Here is a 27,163-nt window from a genome sequence, read left to right as displayed (position 1 = left end):
GTCCTAACCCCACCACCCAAGGGGTGCCATTCCAGTCCTGGGCCCTTGGACATATGCCTGAAGGTGCTCTGCCAGCTCATCTGTAGTCCTGTGACAGAACCAATCCAGCATGATTCATCTCCTTGCAGCTCCGCTCTGGAACTGCTGCAGTGCAACATCCCCGATGCTGGACCTCACACTGCAGCCCGTAGTCTCCTTGGAACTGCTGCTAAGCAACACATCCTTGATGCAGGCCTTCACATAGCAAGCCCCACATCAACGGCATCCTCTACAGTACAGGAATCCTCATTCCAGCCCAGCAGCTTCCTCTGGATTGCCAGTGCACAATGCATCTTCAACGCAGTACTTCGCATCGCAAGCCCGTCATTGACGGCGTCCTCTGTGACGATGCAGGTTTCTGTACTGCCGCTGAGCGATGCATTCCCAACATGGGATCATGGACCGCTCAACAAACCAGTATTTAAGGTACTTTGTTCTTTGGGTGTAACTTGGTCCCCACACCATCACGTCAGCCTCCATAAGACTTTGCCCTGGTCCTTGCCACAGTTGGTGCTTTGTTTTTAGGCACTATTTTCACTTAATTCTTTAAAATTGCATATCTTCAGTTCTACTGATTGGATTTTTGTTGTTTTGCTCTCAAATAATTTACTAAATGTCACTCTATTCTTCTAGGTTAGTATGTGAGTTTCACTTTATTACTGTTTGAAGTACTGCATAAATACTCTACACCTTTCCTCTAATTTAAGCCTCACTGCTTTGTGCCACTCTCATTCGGTTGAGCACAGGTTAATTTGGGGTTTGATTGTGTTTCACCCTGTCAGAGGTCGTGGTTGTTGCTTGATTAAGACTTCACCCCCTCAACCAGTAACCCAATTTCCTTCAGACATCCAACATAATACTGCAATACCTGAGATCTTTGAACCAGTCTTGAACATTAGGGCATGGGCCTCAAGCCCAATGCATAGCTATACATCTTTTTGCTAATAAGAGGACCTTGAATGTTTGTGAAAGCTGCCAGTGTAACTCTACAGCACACAATGTGATGGGAGGCATGCTTACAAATAGTCTAACAACTGGCAGTCACCCAGGATAGCATTCCTCCTGTTTTTCAACCACTGTGTCCCTCTAGACAAAAGCCAGCTGGATGCAAATCAGTACTGAATTTGTTCTGCATGAGACCAGTCCATGTTGTACTTCCAGGCGAGGCTCCCTCCAGAAAGGAACACAAGCAACCACAGACCACTGTTGGCTTTGTTAGGCCGCATCAGTGAGGTATGATTTCTCCCAGTTTAGTAGGAAAGTTCAATCTGGAGAATCTACTGATTGAGTCAGAGTCAAATCTGGAGTCTCACTTAAGAGTAGTCTGACAATGTTTTGACCATACATTCAACAACATTCATCCACATACATAAGCCTCTTATCCCCATGCCAAAGGTCTGTCGTAGAAAACATGCCATGGACAGCTAAGTAATAAGTGTAATCTTGGGAGCCTGTTCCTCCAGATATCTACTAATTACTGAGTGCCTGTTCCTCCATATATCCACTAATTCAAGCATTTTCCTATATCTTCAGCAGGGTCATTGCAGCTGATGAAAGTGTTCTGAATGCAGAATTATGTTTGCCCACTCTGGTGTCAAGGGTAAGGTTGAGGTCCCTGCCCCATATTAGTGAATTGGGTTCATGACAGAGACCTGTTTCAAATGTGTTTTGAAAGCAGGAAGGGCAAACAGCATTGGAACCTTAAGTGTTGGTCATGGTGACACTTGTGTGACCTAGGGTTTCTTGAAGAATCAGATAGCACTCATCAGGGTCTGCAACAGTGTCCAGAGCTTGGAAGGCGACACTCCATCTAATGGTGATGGCATCCCCCTTGGGTCAATCACCCATTTGCACACAAAATTAATTGAGTTTCCTAGAACAATGCAATATCTGTATTTTGCCTAGCCAGGTAGGCAACCTACAATCTTAATTTGCAGTGGTTGGTCAACATTTAACATTTCATATGATCTACTGAATATCTTAAACATTCTTCATCACTTTACATTTGAGACTATCTTATAGTGTCACTTGTCGGGAATGGATGCTATTGTTAAATACTGTTGAGTATGATTGTGTCTGCGTATACTTATTGTGGGTAAGTTACCTTTAACAACGTAGAACCCATTTCCCATGCCCCACTCGCACCTACTTCCAATACATCAGTAAACATTTCCATCCCTAATGCCTTAGGAACACTAATCACCAAATTAGAACTTGTGAATGATTTTCAGTTGGTAATGCTTGTAAATGGCATGCTGTAGTCATGGAGGTGCCTAAGCCAAGCCTACTACAACCACTTGAAACAGGGATGTGTGCTTAACTCTATTTTATGTAATCTGTTTATTGCAGATCTGGAGTTATCAATTTTAAATTGGAGTGCTTGTCCGACAAAATTAAATGGTCATAAACTTTGTGTACTAGAGTTCGCTGATGACCATTGTTGCTGGATTAGTCAATTCAGTTCATAAAACTTTATTCAGTCCATCATGTGACCATAGTAGCACATAAAAAAACAATCATTACAGCACTCACAATATACACTAATAAATAAACCTTTTAAAAAATGTGACATGTAATAAACGTTTTGAGCAAATACCTTTAAAAATACAGATCTAAGTACCATATGTTTTCCTAAGTTTAAAAGCTGCCCCAATGTAACTCACAACGGAGAAACAAATTTCTAGCATAGCATCCGATTTTCAAATATCTTAAGCCATCTTTGTGAAGTATAAAAGTGTGCATGCTTTAATATAGGGCAAAGAAAGTCAGCCCGGGACACTGAATACAGTTTGCATAAAAGCGTAAAGTGCAGAGTTTCACATGGGCAACGTGAAAAAAGGCTACTCTCAAGCCTGCTATTGGGAAAGCAACTAAATGATGTATTAAATCCAGCCTTAGACTTGTACAGTAAAATCTATGTTGAGGACTAGTTAACTATGGCAGGTACCCATTCACGCCCAAGCCGTTAGTGAGCTGCATACAGTTTAGAACAGAAACCACCTTAAGGGACCGTACCCTACGACCTTCATCTTTGTGGGACAGATAACATTTTTCAATAATTTCCTTAATTTGAGGCTGTGTCCCTCTGAGAAAATCAAAACGTTGCTTCATTCCGATGGTGCACAAATTGCTTTTAACATAGGCTAACCACAGGATAGTGTGCCAATTATCCAAATTCAGGCAATCCACAATTACCTTCTGAGAGAATGCCGCCCTAAGAGTACTCCAAATTTTGACCCAAACCAACAGAGCCGCCATGCCCACACAATCTTCCAAGTAATCAATTCTGAGTTCAAAGCGGGAAATAAAGCTCGCCGTACTTTGTGGTATTGCTAAAAGGTGACAGAGGAACTTATTCTCGATTACTTGCAGTTTACCTGGCACAACCCAACCCAGTACACCTGCTCCATAGACACGGAGTGATAAGCATTTGCTCTTATACAACTGAATCAATTCCTTAATCAGTTTACTGCTCGACCGATTTGCAAATCTAAACAGTGTGTCACAGGCTACCCCCATTTTTAATTCTCTTTGGGCAATTAGCCTGTCTCATGAACCACATCCATCAAATACAATACCGAAGTAGCTAAAAAAGGGAACTTTCAAAACATGTGTTCCTCCCACCTGAAAATTATTGATCTTAGTCGATTTAGGGCCACAGGTTATAACAAGTGATTTCTGATGATTAGCTTCAAGGTTTAAGTTACTCATAAAATCATTAAAACCAGTTGCTGGATTAGTCAACGATAGGACTCCAACTTCTTTAACCAAACTTGATAGCTATTGCAGAAAGAATAGTTTGGACATTAATGTGGAGAAGACGAAAGTCATGACTTTTACAAGGAAACAATTCAGTCAAGGCTTATGGAGAATAGGATTTCACGCTGTCACTAGTCTTCATTCTTACAAGTACCTAGGCGTTTAATTACAAGCTACAGGCTATGTGAGTCACTTGACACCTGCCTCAGTAAAAGCAAGAAAAAATGCCTTTGAACTACATAGAGTGGCTCGAAATCTCACCGGACCATTATAGGCACCAATATTTAAAGTTATAAATGCCAAGTATTTACCTTCAATAACATATTGTCTCGAAGCATTTCCTTGCAAATTCGGTGGATTGCTTAACTAGGAGCAACTTGTTAAGTCTAAATTCACGGCTTGGGCCAGTGGCATTGAGTCCATTCTTTATGAACCAAGTATGATACTGCCATGGACTCTTTACATCTAGAGTCTAGTACATCTAGTCCAGTAGTTTTACAATTATTTAAGTAGAATAATAAAAACAAAGTCAAAATAAATAGATCTGACAACCATGCTGACAAAATGACACAATCAGTTCGCTGTGGCAACTTTTGAAAAACTGTCTCCACGGGAATATCTATTGAAGACCTTACTCTGGGAATTCAAGCTGAAATGGTTAAGGTTGCATTTGGGCTTATTTGATGTCGGTGAGAATACTGAAAGCTGGAAATACACCAGAGCAGCAAGGCCCCTTGGTTTTGCACATAGGGTAAGGAGTGAGTGGTGCATGTTCTTTGCGTCTGCCAAGGTAGTAGCTTTGGTAGAAGGAAACTGCTCACATGTTTATTCCAGGAGCTAGGCATTCACTCCTGCCATTCGCCATATCCAAGTGTTTCCGAGAAACTGACTGTAGACTAATGGCAGGGTTTGTTAAATTTATGGCCACAGTAGTTCAGGGCATCCTCCTAAAACAATACCGCTTCTGGATATTTATTGTTCATTGACAATGACGTCAGTAACCTTATACAACTGCGTCAGTTCTTAAGTTAATTGATGGAGTCTTTAACTGAAAAGTATTAAATTCTACTTTTTGGGGGGTTGTAGGTGAATCGACTCTGCTGTAGTTAGAACTGTTTAATCAGGATTGCAAATAAATATTTTCTATCCCGGAAGTATTTTATCGGTATTTATCAAGGCATTTCTGTTTATCGCGACACCGGCTGATTTTTACTAGAGTTCCCGGTTTTATGGGACATGAAAGCACTTTGAATTGATTCTGTTTTATGAGTTATTTTATTATTTTTATTACGATTATTTAATGAGTTTTATTTCTAACTTGGAATTAACGAACCAAATAAAATGTTTTTTACTTACTACAAAAAGTCTGTGGTAGCAGCAGTGAGGATGCAAATGACTAATAATGGTGAATAAATGTCTGGATGTGAAGGAGCCATTGTGCGCCAGCAAAACGCTACTATCCCGCAACAGTCTTTATGAACGAGTCTCATAAAGCCATCCCCCACTGTAGGAAAGTGTGCTAATTATTATTCAAGTCCGTAGAGGTAACAGTTAAGTAGTGCATTATCTGTGGATGCGACATTTAATAATATTTATGTCAAGTGCTCACATGCAAGATGCACCCCAATTGACTTGTCCAGAATTTTTATCTCTGCTCACATATGCTAGTCAGTTTCTGGCAGTAGAACTGGCCTTCCCTTCACCGTTTCTGAATAAAGAGTTTGATACGACCGTGTAGAGTAAGTTCACCAGAGAGCTTTGTTCCTGCACTCTAATACAGTGAAGTTCTTTGTAACTGCTTTTAATCTAGGAGGTTTTGCTGTCCAAGTTTCAGGGAAGCCATTGTCTTTTTTTGGGCTCCATGAAGAAAATGTACATCCTGCATTATTCTCTATGGCAGGTAGATAGTGCAAGACATAGATGAGTATCTATAGTTTTTTTTCTTTTTCTTTACTGTCATAAATGCCCGCCATGCCTCCAGCGTGAAATGTGTGACCTTTTCTGCATGCTAAACATAAACAAGTGTCTCTATCCTGCTAATCTTGAAGGCCTGCTGGTGCTCCTGGCAGTGTTTTGAATGATAGGAAGCAATGAGCATGTTCCATAAGAAGCATTGACCTTCTTTGACAATGTCTCCATGAATATTTTAATTTTACTTGTGGCCGTGGATTATGCAACACCTATGATGTGTACGTTGTTCCTCCTACATCGTGCGTCAGGGTTATCGTTTTGTCTTTAATCAGTTCCACGATTAACTAATTGTTGGTTATGGTGAATGACATTTTGTATGATGTGAATTCGTCACTCCTAAATTAACATGTTTTTGTTTTCTAGAAAATGTTGGGGATTACACTTGCATCAATAAATATTAGTGTTAAGATACAAGTATAACTTGCCTTGTGTGTAACTGTAATTGCCCTTCCTAGAATTGAACTGCGAGGGGTCAGACCACAACATGGAGGCAGTTTTCTACCTTGAGAGTAATGGGTCAGGGCTTCCTGTGCAAGTCTTAGAATTATTAATAACTCATTTAAGCGGTTTGATTTGAGCAGCTATAGGACAGGAAAAACGACAATCGTGGTGAGGTCTTTCCCTCCTTCATATTTGAGAGCCCAAGTATTTCTGTCTAAACCTCTTTCCTCGTTTCAGTTCTTTGTGTCAGAGTAAGGACTTCCACCTGCTTAGCAACTGCTTCCTCTCTGAGACTGTCCCATCCTCTTACGTTTGGGATTACCCTATGCCTGCCGACAATCCTCAGTCCATCTGTACTTGCTTTTCTTTGTTCATGGCACCATATGGGCCTAAGCGGGCCACCTCTTTGGGCAATCTGTCAGTGTTCAGAGAGGCATTGTTCCTGCATGGTCCCCTTCATTTACTCTCGTTGTTGGAAAAGGTAACGACCATCCAGGTCTTTTCTTCTTTTAACCTTTTTCCCTGCTCACCTCTTAGACTGTAGAATCTCTTGGTGCTGGTCATACTCTAGCTTATTAACTGATTTCGCTGCCACCTAGTCTCTAAGTGTATATGAGGTCCAGTCATCTCTTCCTGCAGCTCCTGTCCTCTTTTCTGATGTTTTTGGTCCTATAGGTCGTCCAAATGGACACAGAGAGTTCGGATCCTGATCCCTCCGATGGCTCTTGGACTGCTGCTAAGGAAGATTCCAGAAGTCCTTCGTTGCCAGTGCACTCTCTTTCACCGTCCCGCCGGAGGTCTCCACCATCGCGACCACACTCCCCTTATCACCAGGAAGCTGCCCTAAGAGCTGTGCAAAGTGCCATTCAAAGACGTCAAAAACGCCTGCAGGTTTGTAAGCTTTTCTTTTTGCAATTCTGCTAGTTAACTCTCTCATCAAGTGATTGGGAACTACATCTCCTTTAAGATAGCGGTCCACAAGGCATACTGGAGGAGCTTATACATACGACCCGGTAGCAGCTTTTATTAACAGAATCCAACTGCTGCATGATCTGCCGCAACAACATATGTCATGTCATTGCCTGTTATTATCAACATACATGTTCCTTATGACCTATTGCTGCCAAAAAAGGTGACTCATACGGCCTGCTGCGGGTCTGTTGCCTGTGTTTATCGAAGTAGCTGCTCTTGATGGCCTGCTATCTAAACATTTCTTCTATGATTATCTGCTTTTACATATGTGTCCCTAATGGCAATATATGAATCCACATTATAACTGGGTATGCCCTCGTGGTGACTAAGAAGCCTCAGCCCAGTAGCCGAGGCACTTGTGCAGCAATCGAGCAGGGTGTGTCTATGAAGTGTTCAATGTAATATGTAGCACATATTCTTTTACCTTTACCCTACTCTCTGCTGGCAGGTTGTAGGCTAGATTTTTAATTCAAATCAGTTAAAAAAACACAAAATGCATTGCTTACGTTATTGCAGGTTTTTTAAGGTCTACTGTCTCATCATGTTTGCCCTCTCACCGGAGCATACACTGCTAATCTAATTTCTTGGAGTTTCTTTTATAAAGCATTGCATTCATAAAGTAAACAGGATTGACATGGGTAATCTTTCTTAAACTAGTCTCATAATGGGACAGTATGGCCAGGCAGAGCATACTGGAATGTGGGGCAACACAGAGATAAGCCAGTTCCCACGCAAACAAGTTCTAAATAACAGCTTTACCATATTTTGCATCTCCCATTGAACTGACATCTACAGAGTAATGCCATGAATTGCATATGGAGGGTTAAAGTATTAGAGTGGTTCCTAAATTTCACACAGCGAAAGAAACAGACATGCTTCATAATACTCAACCATATCCCTACTGTCCAATCTGAATCTTCCTTTTTCCTGAGCCTTTCGCTTCTCTCTTCCCCTCCATTATCCCAATTATTCCTCACTATCTTTAAGCCCCCCGGATCTTCCCTACTCTCTCTTCTCCGTCCTGTCCCCCCTTGCCACTTTTTTCAGATTTATATCCTCTTTTCTCAGTAGACCCAACTTTCCCCAATTTGTTAATCACGTTCCCTTATTAGGAATCAACGTTTACGTTTTGTCCACTAATCCAATCATTTCCTTTAGAACGTACCATTAAACGTCATTACTCCAGGTTCAGGGCCCGGTACAAACTGACCATGCAAATCCTCTCCATCATTATTATCCCTTATCTCCACTGGAGCAGACTTAGGCAGCTTAGAAGGAATAGTAAAGGTACCAGATCTCGCTCGAAATCCTGTGTCTACTGCAGATTGCATCCTGGTCTCAATAGATTGTAAAGTTATAGGCTCCCAGGAACCAGACTGTGCCTCTCCTAAACCCTCTGCATCAGTATGCTTTATGTTCTCCTTTGCCTTTCCAGACTCCATACGAGCAACAAGCAGGGCCAAACCACACCACAGACCTAACTCGCCACAGAACAAATGGAAAATAACTGCCACTTAATTAGCGCTGTCTGCGCATCCTCCCATTTCAGAAGTTGTTTAGCAACCAAGCTATGCCATCTCACAATAATGCAGGGTTAAAAAAAACCTGCAAACACCACCCTCTCCCTTTAGGCAGATGCTGTGAGACCACTAGAGCAGTTTTTCAATGGCAACCAGCGTGCTCCTCCGCACAGCTTGAGCAGGCCCAAGGGACGGGTGCTTGCCAAGACAGCTGTCCGTTCGCCGGAACCCAAAGCCTCTAAATGCCAGTAAGCAATAATGAGCTCTCTTTGCGAAGCTCCAGCATCTAAAATACATAAACACTTACCTCACATTCGTACAACCATTCAATTTTTTTTTTTTTTTAACACAAAACAGGAAGTGTTGATGATCACTTCCCTATATATGGGACAGGAAGGGGCAGTCGGCATATTGGTAGGAAAGGTTTAGTTTGACTTGTGTGACTGAGTTATTATGTTAACTAGTTCAATGTAAGGTTTCTCTCAACTTGTTAGTTCTCTGTGAAGCTCGCTGACACCATTTTGGTAATCCTGGATTATACAAAATGTAGACTAAATATAAGCTAGTTAAGTTGGGCGTTATGAACAGCCTGGTCTTGAGGTGCTGCCTGTAAAATAGTAGATTGCATATCTATCTTATGTTCTCAAATATGCTGCTTCAAAGCGTGGTGACCTTGTAAATAAAACATTTTTGGAAGCCTCCCAGTTGTGTGTGAGAAATATTTATTCTAAATATATCCACATCAAAACATTCCCTAATTATTGCATTGAGTCAACATCTGTTGTAATTACATCTTAAAAACTTTAATATTAGAAATACTCTTGTAGCGCCTATACTCACTTGTTTTTAAAGTGATTCTCTTTCTTAATGTTAATGACTATTTAATAAGGCTTTTCCATTACTTACAGCATACAACAGGAAAAAGGTAAAACACTATGCATTGTCTAGTTTTTTGTTACATGCAGAGAAATGTAAACACTATGACATTCTCCACCTGCATAAGGGAAATGTCATTCTCAGGAGGAAGGGGTCCAGACAATCTGGAGAAACTGTTCCTCTCGCACTTTTCCATCCGGATCGATATAGTTAACAGGGAGGAATTATGCTGTCTAGATTTCAGAGAAATGCATTCTAGTGTCTCTGCAGTAAGACATTTCTAAAGTGACACCTCTGCCTCTAATACGACTGCTGGAGACTCAGGAATTAGGGAATGAAGGCCTGTTTGGCACTGCATACAGTCCGTCTCAAATAAACGCTAAGTGCCAGGAGACTGAGGATGCTGACTAGTCCTTCCACCTATGTGGAAGGTGATTTCTCTTTTTGTGACAGTCTGGCAGTCTGCTCAGGAATATGACACGTTCCAAAAGCATTACCCCTATGATGAGCCCGAGGAAGAGTTGCATCAGGCGCAATGCCCCGCTATTGCGATACCTGTGTCTTTGGTCATAAATTTGCATATGATGATAGATATTACAAAAGGTTTCCTGAAGCCAGTACGTCATCTCGGCAAACCACAATGCGGACGGAAGTTCAGGAGGCAGTTTCTCTTCCGATAAGCCCTATCAGGACTAAAAAAAAACTAAAAGAACGGGCTGTACCACCGCCTATTACTGTCCGGGATAGCTTTGTGGATAGCAATGGTGACCAGTAGCCTGAGGAAGGGGAAATTCCCTTTGATTCTGCTGAGGATAACCTGGAACGGGATCACTGTGTGGCTCCCCTATGTGCATCACCAATCCCATCTCCAGCAGACTCACTTCCAGCGGATATAGGAGGCCTCCATGAAGACCTGGAACGACTGTCCAAGTGTTTTGATCTACCCCTCTGAGATAAGCAAACTGTGTTTTCTCTATGATTTCAAGTATTCGGCTCTGCGCACAGTAAGATCCATACCCATTGTGGAATACATCTGGCAAGTGGAGTTAAAATTAATGTAAGTACCTGCTTCAGTGGCTGCTGTTCCAAAACTGGACAAGAAATTAATGTCCCCTGACAAAACACCAGCAAGCCATATAGGTCAGCCTCGACCTGACTCATTTATAATGCAAGCAGCACAACAACGGGCTAAAAATCCCTCTTCTCCTTGCTCCGCCCCACCAAACAAAGAGGGTCACAGATTAGACAATATAGGGTAGAGGTTCTCAGCCATGGCAGCAACATCAATAAGAGCCTCTAATATGCTGGCTACCTGGGGAGATCCCACCATCAGATGTGCTCTGACGCGTCAGTGTTTCTGGAATTTCTCTCAGAGAACAAAAGAAAAGAGGCAAGGGATATACTGCTAGGGGAAGAGAAGGCCTCTTTGGAGATCATTGATGCGGCAATGGACATCTCTTCCACTGCTTTTTGTCGAATGGCAGAAGTGGCTGTCTTACGCCGTCAGGGCTGGTTAAAAGCAAAATAAATTTTGCCTTGACGGTCAAGCAAAAGTCCTTGACATGCCGTTCAATGGGGAAAATCTTTTAGGCAAGTATGTGGGTGATGCCCTGCAGTCCATAAAATCGGACACTGAAACTGCTCACTCACTCTGCACATGCCAACAGACGTTTTCAACCCTGTCGGGGAGGCGGGGCAGGACAATTTGCAAATCCAAATGCCTTACCGACAGAACAGGTACCAGCCTTCAGGGGTTTAGGTCAGCCAGCAGGGGTTTAGGTCTTCATATCCTTCACAGACAAAATACAAGGCTACTGCAGCATTTGCCTACCCTAGACAGACAGCACGTAGAAGCTTCCTGCTGGAGAAAAGTCCCAGAATTCTTCTAGGAGACAATGATGTGTTCCAGGCACTGGTCACCTCAGTCCCACATCAACAATTGGGCAGTTCCCTCTCCAAATTTTACAATTGTTGGGAAAACATCTCTTTTGACAAATGGGTGTTAGACGTAATCCAGCACGGTCACATCCTGGAATTTGTTCAAAAGCCTCCAGATTTTCCACTGCCAACTTGTTCTGCTGAAGCAGGAAATCCATTTGCTTCCCTCCAAGAATGCAGTAGATGAAGTCCCGTTAGATCGGTGCAACACAGGATTTTATTCCAACGTCTTTCTCGTCAAACAGAAGTCAGGCAAGTAATGGACTTAAGGCTTCTAAACAAATTAATCAAGAAACAGTCCTTCAGGATGCTGTCCTTGCAGGGGATTATACAGCTATTAGATCCAGGGGATTTCATGACATCTCTGGATCTGCTACATGTGTATTTCCATATCCCCATCCATGTCAAGCATTGAAAGGTTCTGCGGTTCGAGGTGGCAGAGTGCCATTACCACTTCAAAGTGCTCCTTTTTGGGCCACCATCATCTCCCAGGGTCCTCACAAAATGCTTGGCCCCAGTGGTGACTTTTCTGAGCTACGGGCACCAGGTTTTTCCATACTTGGACGACTGCCTCATAAAAGGATCCACTTCCCATTTCCCCAGAAACTCGACTTATGCCTGTCTGAAGTTATACAAAAGTCTAGGCCTCAAACTGAACAAGGAGAAATCATCCCTAATTCCGTCCAGGGTCATTTCTGGGAGCAGTTCTAGATACAGAAGTCACCATGGCCTTCCCTACTGCGGAAATGATTCATCAACTCAATTCAATAACAGCATCTCTCTTGGCGTAAAGGTACTCTTCTTTACAAAGGTACAAGTCAGTGTTGGGGATTATGTTATCCTGCATCCCGTTAATTCCAAACTGCTGTCTTTGTATGTGGCAATTGCAGGAACAGCTGGATGAGCAATTGGGTCAATGCCAGGCCACCTTTGAGGATTTAGTTACAATCACATCAGAGATGAAGTCGGCCATGTCTTGGTGGATGAACACAGACAACATCTTGCAAGGTTTCTCATTCATCCCCGTGCGATCTCATATAGTGATGACAATAGATGCTGTTAAGACTGGGGAGCTAACCTGCAGGACTTGAAAATCCATGTGAAATGGACCACTCAGAAGGGTTTGTCTCACATAAATCTCCTAGAACTGAAAGTGGGTTTCCTGGGCCTTAAGGCTTTTCCTCCCAGGTTCTGCGATTCTTCAGTCTTGGTGAGAATGGACAACACTACCATATTTTATCTTGCCAAACAAGGAGGAACAGGGTCAAGGATCCTTTCAGCTGAAGCACAGCAGATCCGGGAATGATTACTTACCAACATTACCTTAAAGATAGAACATGTCCCAGGGGAACAGAACGAATGGGCGGATACCTTAAGCAGGACAGGCAAACAGTGCCACGAATGGGGACTCAGTCAATGGCAGTTGATGCAGGCATTTCAGCACTGGGGGGTGGGGAGTCTAAACCGGTATCTTTTTGCTACCCTTTGGAACAAGAAATGCAAGTGTCGTGCCGGCAGGTACCCTCAACCGGGATCTTGGGGTAATACATTCCACCTAGAATGGACAAGAATGTTCACATATGCTTTCCCTACTTTTCCGCTCATTCAAAAGGTCATCTGAAAAATAAAGCAGGAACTTTGCCATCTTATGCTCATAGGCCCACCGTGGCCAAGACAATACTGGTTCACCAAGCTTCTTCGCCTGTCGGAGTGTTCACATTTTCCATTCCAACCAGCGGAGGATCTTCTGTCAATGAACGAGGAGCAGGTGGTTAATTCACAGATTCGATCTCTCAACTTATCCACCACCTGGCTCTTCACAACACTGAGTTGGGGGCAGTAAACCTGTCTGAGGATTACAGAGTGATTCTCTGACATGCTTGTGCTAAATCCACAAGTAAATGTTAGTCTTGGGAGAGGTTTTGTGTCTGGGGTGGGTTTCAGTCTCTGCATCCCATTTCTTCTTCTCTGCAGCAGATTCTTCCTTATCTGCTACAGCTCGCAAAGTCAGGACTGACTCACTCATCTAATAAAGTACACCTGGCAACGATCTCCAGTTTCAGGAGGTGTAGAGGGGAACTCTCGATATGGTCCAACAGGTTGGTTAGGGAGTTTATGAAGAGCCTGTTGTGGGTCTGCCCTCCAGAAAAACATCCGCCTGTGGCAAGGCAGCTCAACACACTCTTATCTCAGCTGCTGAGGACTCCTTTTGAACTTTTCCTGTCTTGGAAAGTAGCTTTTCTTTTCGCTGTCACTATTTGCAGTTTTGAGAGGAGTCCTTTTGAAAACCAACCCTAGGTTCACCCAGAAAGTGCCAATATCTTTTCACCTCAATGACCCCATCGTATTGCCAGTATTTTTCAGTAATCAGTCTTTGACAGGAGAAAGAGCCTTGCAGTCCCTTGACGTTAGATGCTGTCTCAAGTTTTACCTTGGCAGAACTAAGGTTTTCAGGAAATCTGACCAGCTCTTGATTTCTTTTACCTTGCCAAGGAAAGGAGAAGCTTTGTCAAGAGTGAGTGTTGCTCGCTTGATATCTGCAGCTTTCACATTCTGCCATGAGAAAGCAGGAAGACCTCTGTCTGCAAAAGGGAAAGCATTCTCTACAAGAAAAGTTGCTACTTCTTTAGCCCTGTTTGTGGTGGTATCGCTAAAGGACATCTGCAGGGCAGTTAATGCCCATACCTTCACGAAGCACTACTGCCTGGACCCATGGAGAAAAGCTGATGTAGCAGTTGGCAGAATGCCCTACGGCACCCTTTTTTTTTTTTTTTTTTTAAGTTTGCATCTTTGAGTTATTTGTGCATAATGCTTGATTATGATATCTTTTTCTATTTCTCTGTCTTTTCTTCATATATATTTATATAAAAACGTATATTTTGTGATATGTTACCTTTATCAGAGGTTCTTGACAGGCAACATTTGCTTGTATCTGTGAATAGCATTCCTACAAGTGAAGTTTACAGTCAATGTGGAAATTATTAAGGTGGGATGGTTCACATTACTTGCCTCCATGGTTCTCGTAATACTGCTTGCTAGTCTGATTCAATGGTTGCGAACATTTGAAAGATATAATACTGGAAAAAAAACAAGTTACGTACGTGTACACCTTGGCTCTCCAGTATTAATGTCTCATAGTTTCACATGCGACCCACACTCCTCCTCCTTAAGGCTCAACATTGTTATACATCTTATTTTCTCATATGTTACACTTGTGCTTGAAATCTAAGGTATGGTGGCTCTGCAGGGGATGAGTGCTTCAGGGACTTGGCTCTGATAGGCTGGAGTTTGTATGCATCAAAACCATGTCAATTGGTTAGCAATGTCTATTGGTTTAAAAGGATTTCTAAGGCCACTCTATTAGCACTGCTTTTTATTGCTGCTACGGCAAGACTCTCACCATGACGACGGGGAAGATTCAAGCATGTGAATCTATGAATGACATTAATACCTGAGAACCACAGTGTACTGGTAAATATAACCGTTTGGGTAATATTATCATGTTAATCAGGGCTATTCTGCCTACCAGGAATAAAGGGAGACTGTGTAAGCCGCTAATAAAGTCTTCTGTTTTCGACCTGACTACCCCATAGGTTTCAATTAGGACCGCATTTCTGTCAGAACCAACCCAAGTCCCTAGGTATTTAACTGAAGGGTGGCACCATGGGAGAAATGAGTTGAACATACAGACCTATGTACTAGTAATTAATGGAATTATGGCTGATTTGTTCCAGGTCATCGCTCTGAATAATGCACATCCCCTTATGACCGGAGTGGGATTTCAGGCTGTATTGTTTATATAAAGGGTAATGTCATAAAGTGATTAAGGACAGTATGGGGCGAGAAACCTAGCCCCCTGGCAGAATGTAATTGTCTCACTATGCACGCCGGGGGTTCCGATACCAAGGCACACAGCAGTAGGGAAATTTGGCAGTTGTGGTGTGGCCCCTCTTTATTGAAGTAAGATCAGACAGTAGGCCATTTAGGTGAATTCTAATTGTCGGCTCTGTATAAAGTAGCCAGATCTAATTCATTAAGCTATTTGGAACTTCCATTCTACTTCGGCACTGCGAACAAAAGAATCCATGTGGTGGAATCAAAGGCTTTAGTGGAATTGAGGATTGCATGCTTTCTGGATTAAGTTGGTCTATTAAAACAAATAAAGTCTGCACATTATGGCCTAGTTGAGTAAAATATAGATCAGACAATAATAATTGACGTGTATTAGCCACAATCATGGCCACACTTTTGTATTAGGGGCCTGTAAGAGTCTCAATATGTCAGGATTTTCATAATGGTAATGACATCTTTATAGGAACAATTCATTTTTAGTTAACTCTTTTGAGATTCCTTTGCTGTTGACTATGTAATTTGAAACAATTATTGAAAATGCAATGTTTTCTTTTATTCTGAAGTTGTTTACTCTGCCTTCTGACATAGGAGCATCTCTTCATTGATATCACATTCTGAAAAAGTCTTGGTTTAAAAAAAAAAAAGGGTCAATTCTCCTGGGTGGGTTTCTTTGGGGCATGCTCTGGCTAACTAGACAGGCAAAGCCTATGGTAGCTTATGTTTCTGACATAATGCACCCTATGATGGTGATGTGGGAACCCATCAATGTAATTACATGGTTGGCATAGTTTCTAATGGAATGGAAAAGTTCTCCGGGTGGTAATGGATGTGCACCCCTGCCCTGAGTGACCTAACTGTTCTGACGTCTGGATCCCTAATGATGATTATTGTTGTCATAGGCAAACACAGATCCTGCGTGTGAGCCATGATATAGGCCTATCTCATGGATTGCAGTCTTGTTGGACAAGGAGGGCTGTCGAGAGCATTATCCTCATTGTGATAGAAGGCTAATGCCTTCACAAGAAGTTAGCCAGCCCTTGGCGCAGTGGTGGCAGTATTCACTGTAGTGATCAGTAGGAGCGAACAGGTTCTTTTTAGCTTTTGCCTGCACAGCCCTATTGCTGTGCTGGCTAAATCTGCTGTAAATAATATAAAAAGTAAAAGGGGCTTAGAGCTTGCTTATTACATGCCCTTATTCACTATTGGTTGTCTCCCTAGTCACTCATTTCCTTGCTTCCTACTGGTCAGGTCCTCCCGCTTCCTCCTAGGCTTTGAATCTTTGTCCTGATGTGGAGCCTGGACTAAACACTCTTGCGGTGGTCAGTGTCCATCCACAGGCCACAGATACTCTTTTGTTACTTTTCGACATGACTCCTATTGAGTCCATGTCTCTGCAGTACCCTCCGAACCCCGAGTTGTTTTCAGTCCTCCTCCTTCCTCCCTTATGCTCGCTGTTGTTTCACACAACCTCTCCACTCCTTATCGATGTTTCCCACCCTCTGTGTCTGTATTGCTTGACCCCCTCCAAACTCCCCAGCTGTTTTTTACATGTTGAAGGTTACCTCCTCCTTGCATTCTATTCTCCCCTGGAATACACAGTCCAGTAGTACTCCCTTTAATGCTGCACCAGGTACTCACTGTGCTACAGAAATTGCTGACTGGTTTCACGTCTCAGCTGTCGAAAGTCTGCATAGTGAAGAGGGAAACAATGAGGCTTCCACATTTTTTTCTTCTGTGTTGAAAATAAAGTAAGTTCTAATCATTGTGGGTCCTTCGGGCTTTGAAATGTCAATGCAAGTGTTTCTGGCTAGTGAGTCGTTTTTCTTTTCTTGGGCATGGATAAGTGTGCCCGTTGTTTTGGTCATGGATCTCACTGGGACACTTATTTCTCGCATTTAATTCCCTTGCTGAATGCGGCTGTTATCATGGGACTGAAAGCCGTGGTAATGGTGTGCCTATCTAAGTGCTGACATGAGTGTACAATTACATTGTTGAATTCAGACCATTGTTCTAAAGTTTCAGAAGTTTTTGTTTGCAGCACTGCTGTTGCCATCCAGACTCACGCATACACTCACTGAAAGGCTCTAATACTGTCACTCACACTCGGGCACAAATGCTCACACACTTGTACCCACAGATGCACACTTTGAAAAACACATAATCGCAGTTGGACAACCAGCAGTCTTTCTTTTACACTCACTCTGCCACATAAATAATCCTATCCAGATTCCATTGATTCACACTGACCCACTCAAAACATAATCACTCATTCGCACACACATCATGATTACAGTGATCTTCAAATATATTCACTTCCACACATCCAATCATGGTCACATTGACACTCTTGCATAATCTCTGTCTCACACACGTCTCTTAAATGTGCCACAGCAGACACACTGAAACATGGTCACATTCAAACTTTCGTAGGCTGGAGTGCCGAGCCGGTGATACAAAAAACAGCAAGACCCATTGTGAACTTAACAAGGGTCATACTTGTCCTTTCACCATTGCAATCTACAGTAAAACAGTTATTTCACCCAACTCCAATCCCCCATACCCATCAATGTGTTTCCCACTCTCCTCCTTCGTGTTGCTTGACCCCTCGCCTGTGCTGTTTTTTTTACATGTTGCACAGCGTTACAGACTGCTGCGCCACATGGCGGTGAGAGTAAAAACGTCTTGTCATTGTGTTTTTTTGTTTTTTTTTATCTTCAAGCAATGTTACACAGCAGCTCACACTGCTCTGTAACACGTAAAAAATCATTGACAAACAATAGATTTCGCAAAGGCCAGTGCTTATTAACCTGTATCACTGGATTGAGACTTACTCTCTCCCAGACAAATTTGTGTATAGCTGCATTCTGGTATTTTGGGTGGGACATTCACTGGAGAGGAGGGAGCCAGGCTTCTCCTATACACTTGAAAGGGTGCCCTTTAATTCACTGAGAGGTCACAAGGAATGGGAATAATCACATCTCAGTGAGTAGATAGGCTGATAAGAGAATCCTAAAGAATAGGGCTGGGGATCTGAGATAACCTTTTGATACACATCACTGTGACTGACATCCAGGTGCGAACTCTAGCCCTCCCTCCCAGGGACTGTTGTGGGGCTATCCGCTTTGGGGTTGCTGTGACAGATTGCTTTCACAAGGGCAAAGGAGCAGGCACTTCAAAAAAAGCAGGCCCAAACATAAACCTCAAAGGCTAAGACTCTAAGTCACATTTGGTGTCTGGAAATGGACTTTGAAGGGGAGCTTGAGACCCTGAAAATTGCCATCTGCCAAGTAGCGATGTTGCCTGTGTTACGAGGGGGGGTAGTTCTGCAAGACGTATGGCTGTGACCAGGACTGTGGGCCAAGACCTGATAATTTCCCAGCTGAGTGAACAGACTTCACCCAGGGAAACCAAGACCATCTGCCCTTGAGCACAAGTGTATGCCTGTTTGCAAAGACTAGTTTGTCCTGTGAGGAAGAGGAGAGCTTTTGAGCGAGGACGACATCCGCAACCCCCAAATGCCAGAGGACGGCTGCTTTAAGCTGAGCCATGCGCATTGCTGCGCCAGAGCCTGTGCATAGTAAAGAGATTGTGACCCCATAAGCAAGAAGGGCTGCCATGAGAAGATTGCTGTGCTGTGAAGTCTGTAGGCCATGTTCAGTGGTGAGCCACGACCATGTATGACAGGAGGGGCCAATGCTGAGGACTTTGCTGTGTTGATCGTGCCAGAGCCTGGGTACAGAGAAGATACGGTGAACCCATATGCCAGAGATGGTTGACTGGGAGCATCAAGGCATGTGATCTAATCCACACCACTGCCAGAGAAGTGAGGCCACAATGAAAGCACATGTTTACTGTGATCCAGATGGCATATGCAATTCAGAAACGTTGCATCAAATCCTTTTCCCAGCTCCAAATGCGGAACAAATCAAACACTTACGCTGCAAGGAGAAGCTGCAGAGAATCTCCGGTCGCTCCAGTGGCACCACCGAATGTGAGGAACTATGCACCTGCTGAGCGGAGTCTGCTGGGGCCATGAGTGGCAAAACTTTGCTGATTCAGCTGTTGCTGCTCCAAGCGTCTGCAGACTGGGCACGCTCAGGAACTCTAGACGCTCCAAACCTGCAGATGCCACTAAGACTGATTTTGGGCCAGTCGGCCCGAAGGAGCTCTCCTTTGTATTGATAGCAGTAGAAATACAATATTTCATTTTTCATAAAAGTGAGTATTTGGCTGGACAATCATTTATTGCTGCTGCTCCACACATTTTGAGGTGTGAGCCTGTGTTCACTTCCTTGAATCCACCCTCACCCCAAGGGAGCCTTGGACTGCTCAACCCATGTTACCACTGAATGTCGAATGCTGAAAGGAAACTTGGCCCAATTGCTTAGAATCCAAAGTAGGTCAGGCCCCAGGAGATCCGGAGTAAAAGGCCTCAACCCCCATGATGGGGCCCAGCAACCTTTGCTTGCCCAGTGGCCCACTAAAAGGGGTTCTGACATTTTTCGTCTCCATTGACCCCATAATTTAATAAACTTGATTTTACACCAGCTGTGGATAAATCTTGATTTGAGATATTTAAAGAGGAGGATTTAGTCAAATGGATGGGACAGCGACACGTATGGTGGTCCAGTCTTGGCTGTAGTCTAGAAGGAAGTACCCATTCACATAAAAAGGTTGATGGACTTGACTGTCCCCCGGACCCAGCTGTAACTATCTTGGGGCGGCGACCTATAAATTGCAAATGGCTGAGGATGATGAATGGCTGTTAATTGTCAATTACCCAGATACTTCTTGCGGGAAAGCAGGAAATAGCGATAAGATGGAAAGGTAAACGCCCTCTGTATGTGATAGTATGGTCCCACTGGTTTTGAAATTTTTGGGAGATGGAGAGACTGACATAAGACATTCAAGATGAATGTAAAGTTTTATGCTTTATGACAACCTGATTATGTACAAGAAGAGGTCTTTGGCATGCCTTGCCAATCACATTGAGAGCCCTGAAACTGACTTCTCCCTGAGGGGTAAATGGGGAGGGGGTAACATAGAGTTGGTTCCTCTCTTAGTACCACAGTGTTTCGATGAGAGGCATTCACTTTTATTGAAGTGCAAGAATGGAGAAATGGTTTGGCGAGGGAGAAGGATTTTCTGGGAGGTTTTAAAATTCTGGTTGGTAAGATTCCTTGTTTAGTTTGTTTTACGGTATTCAACATCATGTATTTGTATGTGGATTGACAAATATTGAAAACAAAAAATGTCAAGCAAAAATTGGATTAATTTGAATAACCATGTCCAGTGTAGATACTAAAATACCTGACCTTAATAAAATACTGGCAAAGATGATTGCAAATCATCTGTCCCTGTTGATGGAATGTAAGATCTCTCCTGTTGAGTCTGCCTTGTACTGCATAGTTCTACTGCCGTAAACCATTTCTGATAGCTGTGCTCCATATGTTCGGCATGGGCTGCTATATACTACATCCAATATCCTTGGTATATTTTATACCGTTTGCTAGGGTTAATGTAAATGGCCTGACATCTGATGCCTTTTCAGTGGCCACAGGCACAAGAGAAGGCTGCCCTTTTTCACCTGTACTGTTCAGATGACCCAATCGCTGACTGGCTACAGGACCGCTATTTACACAGAGGGCTCTTTAGCAGTGGGAGGCTGCTACTGTCAATGAATGCAAACAAGATATTTTTGCTTGGTCATACGCCATTGTAAAACTTCTTCCTCTTGATACTGAAGGCAATTAGCTTTAGTATATTTTCTGCATAACAGTCAACTGGGACAAAACACAATTAAGAGATTCAGTTCATAAACGATTACTTAGATTAGTGAGTAGCCATCAGAACACAGCCGTTAGCTTAGAGAATTACATCCCTGGAGTCTATGAAACGGATAAGCCGACTATACAGTGCAATATCTACATTAAGATTCATTGGTTCCAATCATAGTTGTAATCAGGATGGGATGTAGACTTTGGATCCGACCTTAAGTTCTTACATAGAGCTTGTGTTATCTAAGAAAACACAACAAGATTGATGTCGCCAGACCCCCTAAGTGCCCATGATGTCATGCCTACTAGGCAGGGTTCATACACTTGGCCTGGTTTTTTGCTCCCATATTAAACTTCTGGAGCAAGATAAACCCAGTGATCTCCAACATGATTAGAAGTAGAGTTGATCCGCTGCCAAATGTTGTCTATTGGGCTACCTTAAGGGTATCCCACAAGACGTTTGTCACTTCATGGTGTTTGCGTGATTGCTAGCTAAGCATAGAGAGGCCATGAAGTGGTATAAACAAGCTGCTCTGAAGCAAGATGACCAGATGAGAGACTTGGCTGTGTGTAATGACCTTTAAGGGGCATATGCCATATTGCAGCACCCCACGTCTAGGCCTGAAGACTTCTGGGACCCTTTTAGCTCACATCTGGCAGAGATAAGCACTGCCAGTCCACATTCTCAGACTGAAGGCAGAAAGCCGCTGGCCACTCCTGGAAGTATAGTTGTTCCTTCTCTACTTCAAGAAAATGGACATTCCCTTGTCCCTGTCTCACTTCTTTATGAGCAAGAATTGGCTGCTGCGTTAACTTTACTATATGGTCTTGTCTGAGGAATTTTAATATGTTGTGCTACACTTTCATGTATCATGATGTATGTATTTGGAGGCAGATTTGTCTTTGAGCACTAACTGATGGGGTTTACGTATACTGTGTCAGTTCACCAGTGCCTCTAAATACTGACATGAACTAATGTGATGGCATCGTTTAGCTAATTAAATAATAAACAAATACAATAAAATACATGATCTCAGTTCCTTATTGGCATTTGAGCAAAAGAGCTGTCTCACTCAAATTAAGCTAAAAACAACAGGAAACCATTGGTACAAATACGATTTTCCAACAAAATAGAAACAATTTTGAAACCTCATTGTATATGTGAATCCGTTAATGGTCTGAGAATATGGAGAATTTCATCAAAATTCCTTTTCTGATGGATTCCTTTTCCCTCAGATTTTCCTCCATACGACTATTCTTTAAATGCCAGACTATTTTGGAACCTTTTCACCCAGTAGTCGCTCTCTACCACCTCCAGGTGGTACCATTTGGCCACAGATGCAGCTCCACTCACCCAAGACATGACAGCAATTAATTACATAAGACGCCATTGACGCATGTTTTTTTCGTCTCATCAGCAGGGGTGCAGAGTTGCTCTTGGTGCTTCTCTGACAAGTTCCTCAGCTCCGCTTTCAACAACAACATCCAGATTGAATGTCTCCTCCTAGGATTTTTGGATTTACACCCTGTTGCAGATACACCCTAAGAAGATGTGCTTGTCAGATCCATAAGATATATGCTTGTTGTGTCTTGGGCTAGAACACAACCTTTAAGCCTGCGACTCACTAGTAATTCAATAATAGAGACGTGAACTTTCAAAGTAGCAGACGTATATTTGGCAGTAAGGACATAAATAAGCTACCTATGTGCATGCAGGCAGAGCATCAGCTTGCAACTGACTAAACCTCTAAATGCAGTTTAAACATAACATTCTTCAAGCCTCTAACATGATGTGGTTATAGACTACAGAATCCAATGATGGAAGCAGTGAAGGATAGTACATGACTTTTCTTTAAAAAAAAAAAAAACACTCAGAACAATATTAGCAATAAAAAACTATCTAACGTAAGGGGAAAGCTCAATTGGGGAATGCCTTAGCATGACTTTCAAGAGCTTTTCTTAAATGGTTCAACTCCATCCACCAGCGAGAACATACTCCTTCCTTGACTCACACTTTTCTTCGAACAGAGTTAAATCCTCACCCCCATTCTTGACCATTCTGACCACAGTCCACCAGTGATGATCATGCGCTCAAACTGCATTACAAAAGACTTTGTCAACAACTGGTTCACCACACTTGCTGTCACCTTTCCTCACATGACCTGGTTTCTTAATAGTCACCAACCTCAAAAACTTTCTCTTTGCCATGTTTTCTCTCTCCTTAAATTCCTGTTCATGTTTTCCCTGGAAATCCTCAGCACTATTGGTGACAATCAAATTCAGGTCCCAGCTGGAAATACCTTGTTGAAGACATTTGGACCTGCATACTGGACTAAACTCTGATGGGCTTCTTAATTCTCAATAGTTCGGAATGGTCCACCTTTGTAGCTGATTGCGGAGTGGGTCAGGTAGAACCAAAGCATTGCCCTGACAGCATTTGGGACCACACATTAGTGAAGTAAAGCCCTTCGTATACATTCCCCAGAAGACACTAGTCATATGTTCAACAAGACTGTTAGTCTCACAGTGATAGAGCAAGCTTTTGAAATGTTTTTTGCCACAGGTTTGAAGGAAATTCTCAACGTCCATGCACGCTAACTGAACTGAATTGTCAGAATTCCAGTCTCCAGAAGGCCTTCCATATGGTAAACATCTTTCAAAAATTCAGCAGCTGTTCTAGAATTAGGTTCAGCAGTAAACTTGATCCTGGACCGCTCTAAATAATAATCAACAAGTGCAAACACAGATCAGAAATGACTGGGCAAAGAGATAAAGGGCCCCAGTAAGTTTATTCCAGGACCCAGAAGGCAGCTTGATCGACATCAAAGGAGAAGACATGTTAAGAATCTTTTTGCCAATGAAGTAGATCACACACTCCTTTATCACTTGTTCAACATCCACTTACAATGTCTGCATAAACTAGAAAATTATCTTGAAAATGACCATAACTTTGACCTTCTTGAGCATGTGAAACATTAATTGTTGAAGTACAGATGCCAAAGAGGTCAGCTGAAAGGTGTCCAGGGCTACTAGAAAGTACCCACTGGGGATATCAATGCAGTCAGGTGTCTTAATTCAGGGTCAAACTTGGTGATAGGCTAAAGCTAGATCCAGTCTGGTGAACCATCTTGCACCTACTGCTGTGGCTAACAAATCTGTGATATTAGGTAGAGTGTGTGAATCCACTCAAATATCCTTATTAAGATTGTGAAGGTCAATAAACTCCCTCAGTTTGTCATTGCACGTAGGTGCTACTACTAAGGGGAATAACCAAAGCAAAGGTTCAGTGGGTTCAGTGAATCCATTTTTTGCACAAATACATCTGTTCTTTCTTCAAGTCCTCCTTGAGGCTGAATGGGGCACACCTCTTGGGATTAACAGATATAGGAGGTTATTACAACTTTGGAGGAGGTGTTAATCCGTCCCAAAATTGTTGGTAAAGTGATGGATATACCACCAGCCGTATTACGAGTCCATTATATCCTATGGAACTCGTAATACGGCTGGTGGTATATCCGTCACTTTACCGTCACTTTTGGGACGGATTAACACCTCCTCCAAAGTTGTAGTAACCCCCATAGCCCCTTTGTTTATGTTAATTTTATGTCCGAATCCCTTTCTCACTGAAACCATCCCAAAACACCTTTATATACTTGTTCAACGCCTCCATCATCACACTGCTGCCAGAGTCTTTTCTTTGGCACCTGGCTTCAACAGCATGCCAAATAGAACCTGGTGGAATCACTCAAGTATGTTGCGTTCTTTTGTAGCCATATAAACCTTCCCTTGAATTAATCTCCCTTGAATACTACAGAGTCTTCAATTAAATCTATTACCCTCAATTTTGTTCCCTTCATAGGACACTGGGGCGCAATCTTGTGGTTCGAGGGCATTATCTTAGTAGGTTTTGATAAACTGTTCCTGTGTGATCATAGTGATCCTCCTATTAATAATTGAGGAGTTTTGTTCCTCACCAGGTCATCAACAATTGGGACTACAAACTTGGAGGGATTTCCCTTCTTCACCACATCCTCACCTACAGCAAGCACCATATCTCACATTCCACTGTGTACACATTCCTCTTCAAAAGCACTGGACTGATTATCAGAAACACTTGCTATCTTCTCATTAAAAACATTTGGAGCTCTGACAAACTTGCAAACTTCGTGTCCTAGTTTGCTGCAAATTCTTCTCTTCACATTTCTGGCAAGACAAGGGACCCTTCCGAAGTGTCTGTCTGCCACAAATGAAGCAAATATTGGTTTGCTTAAAAAATGCTTAGGATGATCCAGATGTTTTCTCTGTACATTATCACTTTAAGAATGAACTGCTTCTACTGACTTCACCAACTTGTCATCACATTCCTTGGCCAACAACTGCAGTGTTTAAATAGTCTTTGCAGTCTTGATTGTCTCACCCACCGATGGAGAGCAGTTTTAAATGCCTTTGACTACACAATGGCTGATAACTTGATCACACACCAGTTGATCTCTAAAATGTTCAAACTGGTTTTCTGTTGCACATTTACAAAAGGAAGTATTGCAAGAGTCCAAATCCTCCCCTACTTTCTGAAATCTCTTGAAAAATGGATGTCTAAAGACAATCAAGCTTGGCTGAAGATCGAATCTTATCTGAATTGTTTAAAGTACTTCTTAGTAATCCTCCAGCTCCTCACCCCCATTTGGGGCTGTAGCAAGAAGATCTTTGTACATCAATCTTCCTTCAAAGCCAATAATTTCAACAGTGCAGATTTTTCCCTTTCTGGCCCGATTCTGGAGACACCGGTTTCCCTATAATAGGTCTGAAACCTCTGTCTTCATCCAATAGGTGGGTCACCAGGTAACTCTAAAAATTGTGACGATGGGTTGACTGTCTTCATGGTGAACAAATAGGCAAAGAAAATAAACCTAAATTAAATGCTGAACGATAGTGCTCGACAATGTCTTGTAATTTTTCATAACTTTAAGAAAACTGCAATAGTCAAATAACACTGCAAATGTTCATACTGAAATCAGTTTTTGCATCACAGAATGGTAAACTATGTCTACCACTGTGAAATGCAGGCAAATGTTCATATTAATATCTAATTTTCCACAACAGGCTTAAGTAGTGTGTGTATCACTGACATGTGGCTTGGAGAACAGAACAAATGTAGAAAAGCGATTGTAACCACAAGATGTGTGCGTGTCACAGCGCTGGCCCCAAATGGTGTGTCTTTTGCCTTGCATTCACGTGGGTTGGAACCACAGATGTGGTGTGTACACACGTCTATGATTTTTTCTATTGGTTAACATGTGTGGTGAGGCACTAATGCACAGCAGTGTGTGTGGATGCCAGATACAAGGCTTGAAATGCTACTTGCGTTCTACTACAGTGAACAGATGTGACCATCATTACTTGCCTTCCCTGTTTGCCTGACATGAGAATAGCAAGGCATTGGTGCTTCTCAAAAGATGTTTGAAATGCTTTTGCATTTCACTGCAGCAAAAAAGATTATTGTAAACTGAAAAACTTAATTAAGCTTACTTGAGAGATGCAATAGCTGAAATAGAATTTTAAGAAGGTGAGTAGGACAAAACTCATTAGACAGCTGTATACACGTAGCAAGTTTCTTGGAATACCTTGGAGTATGTGGGTTCTTCTCAGATCAAGCAGCTTGTAATATCCTCATCAGTGTTTCTTTGTAGTAATCTAATAAGAGGCATGAAGCTCCAAAGTACTGGACATTTACTGCCATTAAAGACTGAGACAAGCCATCCATATGCAGGCAGGCAGAGGGTCAACTCTCAACTGACTAAACCTCATGTAAGTTTAAATATGAAGGGTCTATGGAACATACTCAACTTCAAGCTTCTGGGATTAGGCGGTTACAGACCAGAGGTTCTAGTGATGGAAGGATATAAAGATGCTTTAGGCTCCTGTTTAATGATGACCCAAATGTCCAACAGAGACCAGAAGGCCAAGCTGTTTTTTGGCCTAGGACCGCAAGGATGTGACGGCACAATAGTCTTCCAGTAA

General features: G+C 42.5%; 1 protein-coding gene across 2 annotated transcripts in view; it reads left to right on the top strand.

Moving 5' to 3' along the window:
* The window catches only part of CROCC2 (ciliary rootlet coiled-coil, rootletin family member 2), an 878,259-nt gene that overhangs the window by 163,055 nt on the left and 688,041 nt on the right, over nucleotides 1-27,163 (top strand). For both annotated transcript variants that reach the window (XM_069213663.1, XM_069213664.1), the window contains one exon: nucleotides 6,886-7,101. In XM_069213663.1, the coding sequence (XP_069069764.1) occupies nucleotides 6,886-7,101 (216 nt within the window). The remainder of the gene's footprint in view (nucleotides 1-6,885; nucleotides 7,102-27,163) is intronic.

Source organism: Pleurodeles waltl, chromosome 11 (genome assembly GCF_031143425.1).
Source record: "Pleurodeles waltl isolate 20211129_DDA chromosome 11, aPleWal1.hap1.20221129, whole genome shotgun sequence".
NCBI lineage: Eukaryota > Metazoa > Chordata > Amphibia > Caudata > Salamandridae > Pleurodeles > Pleurodeles waltl.
The sequence above is the reverse complement of the archived record's forward strand: the minus strand, read 5'-3'. Positions and strand labels throughout refer to the sequence as shown.